At 37.1% G+C, this 11,132-nt stretch overlaps 1 protein-coding gene across 1 annotated transcript; it reads left to right on the top strand.

Moving 5' to 3' along the window:
- On the top strand, positions 1 to 10,945 carry LOC103443661 (nuclear pore complex protein NUP107-like). The gene is made up of 24 exons (XM_070805331.1): positions 1 to 269; positions 660 to 1,003; positions 1,195 to 1,264; positions 1,358 to 1,474; positions 1,749 to 1,779; positions 1,929 to 2,054; positions 2,280 to 2,438; positions 3,410 to 3,502; positions 3,585 to 3,752; positions 3,958 to 4,056; positions 4,843 to 5,078; positions 5,194 to 5,251; positions 5,919 to 6,007; positions 6,389 to 6,520; positions 6,847 to 6,969; positions 7,219 to 7,317; positions 7,419 to 7,607; positions 8,016 to 8,190; positions 8,359 to 8,515; positions 8,712 to 8,914; positions 9,161 to 9,302; positions 9,721 to 9,881; positions 9,991 to 10,107; positions 10,540 to 10,945. The coding sequence occupies exons 1-24, from the start codon at positions 190 to 192 to the stop codon at positions 10,606 to 10,608; spliced, it is 3,237 nt and encodes a 1,078-aa protein (XP_070661432.1). The 5' UTR covers positions 1 to 189; the 3' UTR covers positions 10,609 to 10,945.
- The last annotated feature ends 187 nt before the right edge of the window (positions 10,946 to 11,132 follow it).

Below are 11,132 nucleotides of genomic sequence, written 5' to 3'. Positions count from 1 at the left end.
CCATGTCTCTCTCTCTCTCTCTCTCTCTCTCTCTCTCTATCCCCGAAGCGGACGAAGGGTTTTAACTAATTAAACCCACACACCCTCCTTCGGATTCCCGCGCTTTGAGCTCCTCTAGGGTTTAAGCTTGGCTCCTTCAGAAGCCACTGCGAACCCTAGAGTTTTGAATGCGACGTCGTTTTGGCGCAGATGGACGTAGAAATGGACGCTTCTCCAAGCTTCTTCGACCCCGAAGACCTCACAATCAGAGAGAAGTTTCGTCGATACGGGTTCGGATCCAGATTTCCCAATCTAGCTGAATTTACCGTGGGTTTTTGGTTGATTTGGGGTTTTCTGTGATGAAGCTTGATTCATAAGTGGATTTATTAGTTTTTTTTTGGGTGAAATTAACTGAAAATTGATTTTACTTTGATTGGTAAATGTTGGTTCAAGCATTAGGGTTCTGATGTCACATTGTGCAGCTTTAATTCTAATGAGGCATGATGTGTGTGTACTCCATATGGATATATTTTGCAGTTCATATTCAAATTACTTCAATTTCGCAGTATTGTTACGAGCTTTTGCTTTTGCATGTTTGAAGTGAAATTTTCTGGGTGTTTTTGGAACTGCAAATTGTATACATTTTGTGGTTTTTACTTATTGATTTAATGTAATGCCAGGAAAAGGCACTTGACTTCAAGCATATCGCCCCACCGAGAGAATTCAGCTTCTAAATACAGTGAATTTAGACTACTATATGATGGGCAGAATATCCATAGCCCGACCAATGCTGCACTTCTTCTCGAAAATATTAAACATGAGGCTGAAAGCATTGATGCTGATCACTTGGAAAGAACTTCTTTCTCAAGAAGGAGGTTGCCCATTGATGGTGCCGATATGGATGATGGCGCTGGTTCAGTCCACCATTCAATCAAACTTTTGAAGCATGAGGAGGATTCACTGGCTGATGATGGAGATCCAACCTTTAGCCTTTTTGCATCGCTACTTGATTCTGCTCTTCAAGGTGTTTGAGCTAGACATACCTAATAATATAGTACTGAATTTAGATATCTGTTTATTATGTTTATATCCATTTTCAATATTTCTTTTGAGAGTGCTTCTTCTCAGTTTTATTAATTATATCAACTTTTCCTGATGAGCAGTTTGATGTAGCATTTAATTGACTAACCTATTTATCTTTTTGGTGGTTTGCAGGGTTGATACCTTTTCCTGACTTGATACTAAGATTTGAAGAAGCCTGCCGAAATGTTTCAGAGTCGATTAGGTATGTTTCTGTTATTGAAAGTACTTTTTAAACTGGTATGGAAGCTGTTAGTACCGCTATACGCATAAATGCATCTTCTGGTTTCTTCTACAGGTATGGTTCCAACATTAGGCATCGTGTTGTAGAGGACAAGTTGATGAGGCAGAAGGCTCAACTCCTGCTCGATGAGGCTGCTTCCTGGTCCCTTCTGTGGTACCTTTATGGAAAAGGAAATATATCTCTAACTTTGAAGTTTTATTCTAATGCTAATCTATTTAAAAAAAAACATTTTTTAGGAAAAAACTGTTTGAAGTGAAAACTGCGTAAATTTTTGGGTGTTTTATAGGTTTATTCAACTATTTACTGAGTTGTTTTATTTTGTAGTTGTTGGAAATAAAAATTAATTTCTTTTGTTCCCCTTAGGTTAATAATATTTGCTTTTGGTTGCAAGTCTTACACTTATTAGCTTTGAGTTTAGTGTGACAGTTATTCTTCTTCTTGCAGGGACTGAAGAAATCCCAAAAGAGTTCATCTTGGTAATGCATCTTTCTTGTCATTAGTTGTTTGATTGGAAAAACATGTGAATTTACCTATTTTTTAATAGAAAATTTAATATATTACGAAGTACAGGGAGGTTAGCCAAAAAAGCAAAAAAAACTCATTTAAACATATTGACTCATGACAGTTGCCCTCAACATCACACTTGGAAGCTTGCCAATTTGTCGTAGAGGACCATACGGCACAATTATGTTTACGCATTGTTCAATGGCTAGAAGGCTTAGCCTCCAAAGCACTTGACTTGGAAAGAAAGGTTACCACTTACTGCTATAATTTCCCCAGAATATCTTTAATTGTGCACACTGATTATTCTCTGGTTAATATACCAATCTTTTATTATGCAATCTTTTAGTTCTAGTATCACACCATGGCATGTATTGGCCTGTTTACTTGGCAAAGACAGTGAGCTTTCGCTGGTTATTGTAGCTTTTTGTGTATCAGGAGGAAGTTTTGAAGATTGAAATTTTAATACTTGTAGGTGAGGGGGTCTCATGTCGGTGCCTGTCTCCCAAGCTCTGGAATTTGGTATCATACTCAATGCTATCTTAAGAAAGGAGCCTCCAGTACAAATACCATTCATCACTTGGATTTTGATGCTCCAACACGTGAACATGCTCAACTACTACCTGATGACAAAGTATTTTTTGTTCTCTCACAAATTCAAGTTTTCTTATATTTTGAAGTGCCTTTGCCCTATTCCTCTTCACTTGTAAGTGAGAGGTCTTAGGTTCGATCCTCGCCTAAGGCAAATTTCAACCACATTATTGCTAGCCCATTGTGAGGCTAAGCCCACCCCTCCCCCTAGTGTAGATAATATCGTTTGTTCACAAAAAAGAAAATTATAAACTTTACAAATTAATTATCTGTTATAAAATGGACTTTCAAATTAACTAGGTTGTGTAGAGGATTTTTTCTATGACTGCCCCTCATGCTTTGCTATCCTGAAGTTGCTAATGGATTAATTCTCCTAGTGGACTTCACTGGCATGAGGTTTTGGCACAAAGCTTACATTTGATCAATTGAGCATGTAAGGAAGACAGTATAGTACGTAAAGGATTATATATCAAGTTGAAAGTAGAATATTACTGGCATTATATATTTTCCTTTAAGAAGAAACAAAGAATATCAAGATGTAAGCTGCTGTGTGGAAAGATGATGGTCTTTATAACATTATGAACTTTCTTTGTGTGTTGTCTGGAAAATGCGTTTAAAATTATTGAAAGTACTTTAGATCCTGTGGAGTTGTAACTGATACAGTGCGTGTATATTTGTGCTGCAAGACAACAAGGATTGGTCTTCCCATAATTGTGTTAGGCTCTACATTATTTGTATTGAAGGGGCCAGAATTTGTTAAGTACGAAGTAATCAATTCAAAACCCAGCTCCAACCCTCACCTGTTCTTTTTGGCTAGTGATGCACAAATCTACTTTTAACTTTAGTTATCAACTTGTAATTTTTCTATGTCAAAGAATGTTACCTAAAGGGGCTTTGTGACATTTTAATTATCTGCTAATTTCTGTTGGTTCAGAATTTCTGCCATATGTAACTTCTATTTTTTCGTGCATGTACGTTTCTATCAGATAGAATTTAACAGTTTTACGCCTGCAGAAACAAGATGAATCTCTGTTGGAAGATGTCTGGATTCTTTTAAGAGCTGGAAGACGGGAAGAGGCATGTCACCTTTGCCGGTCTGCAGGACAGGTTAGTGAAGTTCTGAAAAATATGGGATAATACTTTATTTTATGTTAATGTTGCTCCTTGACACCTGCTAACATTTTGGTAGCCATGGAGAGCTGCAACTTTGTGCATATTTGGAGGAATTGATGATTTTCCTTCAGTTGAAGCTGTGGTGAAAAACGGAAAGAAGAGAACTTTGCAAGCCATTGAGTTGGAAAGTGGCATTGGCCATCAATGGCATCTGTGGAAATGGGCATCATATTGTGCATCAGAGGTAGAGTTGAAAGGAATTGGCAACATATTTCTGTCCTTTTGTATGGATTTCATACATTGTAAATACTGAATATGAAATATTTTATGTTCTGCTCCCTGGTCTTCTCATTGTTCTTGATGTTATAGAATTATCTGTTGCTTTTTATTCCTTTCTTTGCCCCCGAAGTATTTTAACATGCTAAATTTCGTTTCTATCTATGTTGAAGAAAATAGCTGAGCAAGATGCTGGGAAATATGAAGCAGCAGTGTATGCAGCTCAATGTAGCAATTTAAGGCGCATGCTTCCAATCTGCACTGACTGGGAGGTATTTGTCCCCTTGACCCCAAAGTTATAAGAATCCTCAAAATCTTTTTTAATTTTTTATATTGTCTTAACTGCTGATTTTTAATATGGGTTTCTGTGTGATGAGTCAGTAGCTTTTTTTACATTTACTCTTTAGTGTTTCAAATTATGGCATGCTACAGTCCGTTCATAACTTCTATCAAAAAATAAAAACGCCAGTTTTGTATGGTGCGAATGTTGTTATGCTTGCTGCACTCTAAAATTAAATACAAAAGTTTATGAAAATAAAAAACACACGCCACAGGGCCACAACCTGAGCACCCTCTGTCTCCACTCCCTCCCTCCCTTCAACTTAAAAGTAGAATTGAAGAACCCTTGACTCTTCCTCTCCCCCATCCTTCAATTAAAAAGAGTCTTAGAGTACTTGAATACAAAACTCAGACAGTTTTCTTCTTTTCTCTTGCTGCCTTCCCAATTTAACTAGGGGTTTGTTGATTTTTTTAGTGGTTGACAATACCCTTTTGTAATGGCAAGACTGCCCTAATTTAGATGCATTAACGATAGAAAGGAGGGCGATAGTTGGGCTGGTGGGAAATATCAGCGTGGTTTCAGGGGGAAGGGGGCTTGCAGTTGGTGGGTTTGGGTTTATTTATTTTTTGAGTATTTAGTGTTTCAGTTTTTCAGTAAGAGTAGAGTTTGTGAACTCAGATGTGTTAGGGTGTCACTAGAAAAGCTTTTTTTTTCTTTCCCTTGTAACTGCACCTTCAGTTTTAGACACTTTTCGTAAATCTAACCAAGATAGTTGCAGTCAGCATGCTGGGCTATGGCGAAATCATGGTTACATGTTCAGGTGGATTTGGAATTGGCTCATTTGGAACCGGGAAGAATGGATCAATTTAAAAGCATTGGAGATGCAATTGATGGAAGTCCTGGACATAGTGACGGAGCTGTTCAGCCTTCAAATGGACCAGGAATTTGGCCACTCCAAGTTTTTAACCAACAACCACGACAACTTTCAGATCTACTCCAGAAACTTCAATCAGGGTATATATACAATGCAGTTTTCATTCTGATTTTGAGCTGTCCTTTTCTGCGGTATTGCTTATTGTTAATGAAAGAATGTTTATTTGAGATGAAAATTTTAAATTGTTTGGATTAGGGAATTGGTTCATGAAAGTGTTACTCGAGGATGCAAGGAGCAGCAACGTCAAATTGAGGTATCTTCAAAAAACAATTAGTTCATTCTCTTGTTGTTACCATGGAAAATAGTTCCACCATATAGTTTCTTTGATTGGAAACTTTTTTGTATTGTTTGATTCAATGGGAAATTTTTCTCTTGTGGAAATTTCTTTAGGACATGCATTTCTTTTTTGATAGAAATGTATTTTTGTTAACAAAAAAAGAATCCCTCTAAAATCTACCAAACAAACAAAAACAGAGTCAAAGAAAATGTTATGGATAAGAGTTTCCCAAACGCTTGTGCTAGGTTGAAGCCTTGATCAAATGTAATTCTCAAACATTTGTGTTAGGTTGAAGTTGAACCCTTGACAAAAATATAATGAGAAGATAATCATATTTTTTTGAAGAGAATTTTCTGAAGAGATGTTTTCAAAAACAAATTCTTTCGATGGAAAACCTTTCCTTAAAGAAATTTGATTTCTTCCAAAACAAATTTCTATGAAATTGTGTAAATGTTATCGCTTGAAATATATGTGCATGTTTCTTCTTCTTGACAAAAGAATTGCAACGTGTGTACTATTCCTTTGTAGAAGTCCTCACTCCTACTTGTATTTCATACTTCAGGGCCTGCTTTTGTTTCTTTTCTTTTTTATTCAAAGGAAGGATATAAGTTTTCTGTACTTGTAACAACAAATTGCTTGACAGATGAAACTAATGTTAGGAGATATCCCACAATTGCTGGACCTGATATGGTCATGGATAGCCCCTTCAGAAGATGATAAGAGTTTCTTCAGGTAATGTTGGTTAGTTGCATTCACCTCAGTTCTCTGACCTCATATGCGTTAGAGACGACTATGTTTCAGAGGAACAAGTGAATTCTTTGTTCCTGGGCCTTTCAACATTTGATAACATTTTGTATGACCAAATATCAATGCAATGCAAGTTCTTGAAATAGATGATCACGATATAATGATTCTCCATGTTGCTTTGTTGGTGATTTCTTTTGTACATGAATGTCTTGGTTTCAACATATTTTTGTGACATCGGTTTCGATATTTTTTGTAAACAAATTTATTGCAGTTTTACATGTTCCGCTGAAACAAACAAAATAAGTAGTTCTCTAGTTTCATAGGATTGGTTTAATGACTAATGGGCATTGTTTTTTTTATTGTCAGGCCTCATGGAGATCCTCAGATGATTCGATTTGGTGCTCATCTAGTACTTGTGCTTAGATATTTACTTGATGATGAAAATAAGGATACTTTGAGAGAGAAGATTATGAATGTTGGTGATCTCATTATACACATGTAAGTAGCTTCAAATCATGTCTTTGGCAATTGTTATGTGATACGGTATGAACTATTGTTGAATAACATTTTGTGAAACCGATGAGTGTGATGAACAACAACACGAGAACTCGGGGAAGCAATATGGGACAAAGTTTGGAGGAACCCTTGAATGGGCTGAGCGTGTAGAGAGGGTGGTTCTCATGTCCTTCAAGACAGCTTGATTTTTGTCTTATTTTTTGGCTTAAATGGACACGAAGATTTCTGGTGTATTGTAAGAGGATTGTGTGTGTGTGGATGCAATATTTTGTTTATTGTTCATTAATGGTTGGTGAATCTGATTCTAGGTATGCCATGTTTCTCTTTTCCATGCAACATGAGGAGTTGGTGGGTATATATGCTTCTCAACTTGCACGCCACCGTTGCATTGACCTCTTTGTGCACATGATGGAACTGAGGCTGAACAGCAGGTTAATGTTTCTGTACAATGTTCTCCCATTACCTTTTTAACACAAAACATGTAGGGTATTCAAATTTGTAAAATGTATTGTAAATTTTTGTTAGCAAGATATCGCAAATTGTAGGGTATTCTATGCGGGGTCCTATAATTTTTTTCTATGGATGGAGGGGACATGAAGTTTTGTTTATTACCTGGTATATAATATATATATATATATATATATATTATTTATTATTTATTCTATGTCGTCTGTTAACAGTGTGCATGTCAAATATAAGATCTTCCTTTCTGCTATGGGGTATTTACAATTTTCTCCGGTGGACAACTCAAAAGGAAGTTTTGAAGAGATTGTTGAGAGGTATTTATGTTTCTTCTTTATCCTACTTTACTTTTGGGACGGGAAGAAAGCAATTTGATTTTTCTATACCTTATTCTACTTCTAACAAACTGTTTAAACAGGGTTCTGTCAAGATCTCGGGAAATGAAAGTTGGCAAGTATGATAAGTTATCAGATGTTGCAGAGCAGCACCGGCTGCAGAGCCTTCCCAAAGCTATGGTTATCCAGTGGCTATGCTTTACACCCCCCTCCACAGTTACTAATGTCAGGGATGTCAGTACAAAACTTCTTCTACGAGCTTTGACACACAGGTAATGGTTGTACCATGTTGTATAGCTCCGTTTATGTTTGTGGAACCTCAAGCTGGTTTCTGGTCAGTACATAATTCTAAAATCATCTAACAGCACGAAAGAATAGTTCAGTTCTTTTCTTTTTGTGATGTGTTAAGGATGATGTATACTTTCTTGCAAGAAAACAAAAGGTGATTTATATCTTAAAGTTGTAGTTCTCGTCTTGGTGAGGATAGTTTCCCTAATTGTTATACTGGTTCCGTGAGATTCTTTAGGTGGTATTTGTTGTCCCTAATTGTTGTACTAGTTCCATGAGATTCTTTAGGTGGTATTTGTTGCTGATACATTCTCATTGCATCTTCCTTGCCTGTCCTATTTTGTTTCTATCTGTGATTTCCTCACTTTTAACCTCCCATTTTCTTCTTATAGCAACATATTGTTTCGGGAGTTTGCCCTAGGTTCAATGTGGAGAGTTCCTGCAATGCCCATTGGTGCTCACACATTACTTAGCTTCCTTGCTGAACCTTTAAAGCAACTCTCAGAATCTTCTGATACCGTGGAGGATTACAACGTTTCTCAGAACCTGAAAGAGTTCCACGATTGGGTAAGCTTCATTTGTGTGTGTGTGTGTGTGTGTGTGTGTCTCTCTCTCTCTCTCTCTCTCCAGTTAACATTGCCAACTTATTAGTAATTTAGTATGTTATCAAATCCTTGTGAAATTTTATATAACATTTACATATGTGGATGTTAATTTGTTTTTTATTTTGAGCAGAGCGAGTATTATTCTTGTGATGCAAAATATCGCAATTGGCTCAAAATTGAATTAGAGAATGCAGAGGTTCCCCCCCTTGAACTCTCAATGGAGGAAAAACAAAGAGCCGTTTCAGCAGCCAAGGAGACTCTGAATTCATCTCTGTCATTGTTACTGAGTAAGCTGATTATTTCTCTTTCTAAATGTGAAAACAAGCTGAGAAAGATATCTGGATTGGCTTGTGTTTGTTCAAACAAAATTTCCCAAGGACAACGGGTTTAGATCCATTATTGTCCTTTTTTTTCCTTTCTCTTTTTCACCTTTTTCAGATTTAATAGTTGCTTGACATGTAAGTAAGTTGTCTTTGTATATAGGAACTGAAAATCCTTGGTTAGCTTCAGCTCAAGATCATTTGTATGAATCTGTGGAACCTGTATTTGTTGAATTGCACACCACCGCAATGCTTTGCTTGCCATCTGGTGAATGTCTGCCTCCAGATGCAACCGTGTGCACTGCATTAATGAGTGCTCTTTACTCTTCAGTGAGCGAGGAAGATGTGTTGCATAGGCAACTAATGGTATGTTTATTTGTTTGTGGAAGCTGATAGTAAGAAAGGATAAAACAAACGTGTATTGATAGATTCTCAAAACTAAGAATCAAAGTTTCTCTTTGTGTGGGTTCTCATTGGTGAGAACAATAATAGGGGTTTACACTGTCCAGAATATTGTCCCTTTAGCTACCTAATCTTTTATGCATTAACCTTTCTGTTTCTTTCTTCATTTTTCTTTTGCTCACTAACAGGAATCTTTTTGTTCTTCTGTAGATAAATGTCACCATATCCTCAAAGGACAATTACTGTGTTGAGGTGGTGCTTCGCTGCTTGGCAGTGGCAGGCGATGGTCTTGGGTCACAGGAAAACACTGATGGGGGTATTCTTGGTACTGTAATGGCTGCTGGCTTCAAAGGTAAGCAATATTATTGATACTGGAGTTCTGTTGTTCTTTGCTCAAGGTCCCTCTCTGGTTTTCTTTGATCTTCCAACTAGAATTTTAGGGCTCGGGCTTTTTGGCTGTGCTCAATGTGAGTGAATCTTATATTGGAAATTCTAGAAAAAAGCAAAGGTTAATAAATGGATTGTTCGGCAGCTCTCTATGTTCAACCTAACACAATCTTCACAAATTGATCAAAGTGTGGTCACGTTGCTAGAGAATCAAAATCAAATGAATTCTAATCAACAACTGACAACAAAAGTTCTTTACAAACAGAAGAAACATTGTGAAAGTATAACAGGATAATTGAAGGAAAAAGAAATGTACTCTTCAAATGGTGAATGAAAGAAATAGTAGGAGAAAAGGTGATTGAACTGAATAATTTTCATCGCAGGTGAGTTGCCTCGTTTTCAAGCTGGAGTTACCATCGAGATTTCGCAATTAGATGCCTGGTATTCGAGCAAAGAAGGTTCCTTGAAGAGCCCAGCAACATACGTTGTGCTGGGTCTATGTCGTAGGTGCTGTATTCCAGAAGTCATTCTTCGATGCATGCAGGTAACCTTCTTCCCAAGTGGCCTTCTACTTGAAATTTGTTGAATGATTACATACAGTAACAAGAACTGTGCACACCTTTTAATTGTGTAATGTATGTCATAATATGCAGGTCTCGCTTTCACTTATAGAGTTGGGTGTTCCACCTGAAAGCCATGATCAGTTGATTGAATTAGTTGCTAGCTCCGAAGCTGGATTTCTTCATTTGTTTAGTCACCAACAACTGCAGGTAATAGATACTTCTCATTTGTTCACCAGGTAGACAATTTATAACTTGAGGCTTTAAGCATATTGTTCCTTTGTCTATCGATCTCCCACTTTTAAACAATCGGATGTAAATGTCTACTCTTCCTTCTAAAGGCACTTTTGTATCGTAAATTAAACCCCTTGCCATCAAAATTTCAACCGATAGCCATTGCCCTCTGGCCTCCGCCATACCATAACCTTCACTTCTGAGTCTTGACTTCACATCATCCACAGATTCATCACTGAACATGTGCTGGGCCTTAAATTTGTCAATTTTGGAATTATGTACTTATAAAGTACCCCGTAAGCTTATTTGATCATTCGGAAACTTCCGTGGAGCTCCCTCTTTTACTTTCCCCTTTAGCATCCGCTGATTAACATGACCCGACTTATTGAACCACCGTCTCATCTGCAGGAACTTTTATTGTTTGAGAGGGAATATTCCATAAGCCAAATGGAGCTTGAAGAGGAGCTTTCTTCTTGACTTGTTGGTCAAGGCTAGGTTTCTTGGTGCTTACTGCAAGGCTGATAGGGTTGTAAAATGGTACGTTCTGTAGTTTTACCGTCACAGGTATTCCGGATCACCGACCAACGACAGCGGCACCACCACAATTTTTTCTACATTTACCCCGCTGAACCTGAGATGCAGATGTGACAAATATGAAGATTTTATCGTTTGTGTAGGTTTTTGTTAGACTTGTCTATGTAGGTGGCTGAAATTTGAATGATAAAGATATGAGAGGTTTCTCTGGTGTTGACAAATATCGATGTTATTATTGCTATTATTCTTATATCATTTTTGGAATTGTTGTTACACGCAACCGGATGTCAACTGTGTCAACCAGAACCTTCAGTCCTCTTCTATGTAACAACTATGCCAACAGATTTTATCTTCGGACAAACTTGTTTATCTTTTGACCTCGGTGGTATTCGTACATCTTTTTTTTTTATCCTTTCAAATCATTTGATTTGACGATAAAAATTTTAGAAAGTAAATGAAAAATATAA

This window comes from Malus domestica, chromosome 09 (assembly GCF_042453785.1).
Source record: "Malus domestica chromosome 09, GDT2T_hap1".
NCBI lineage: Eukaryota > Viridiplantae > Streptophyta > Magnoliopsida > Rosales > Rosaceae > Malus > Malus domestica.
Note: the sequence above shows the minus strand (reverse complement) of the source record. Positions and strands in the feature narration are given on the sequence as shown.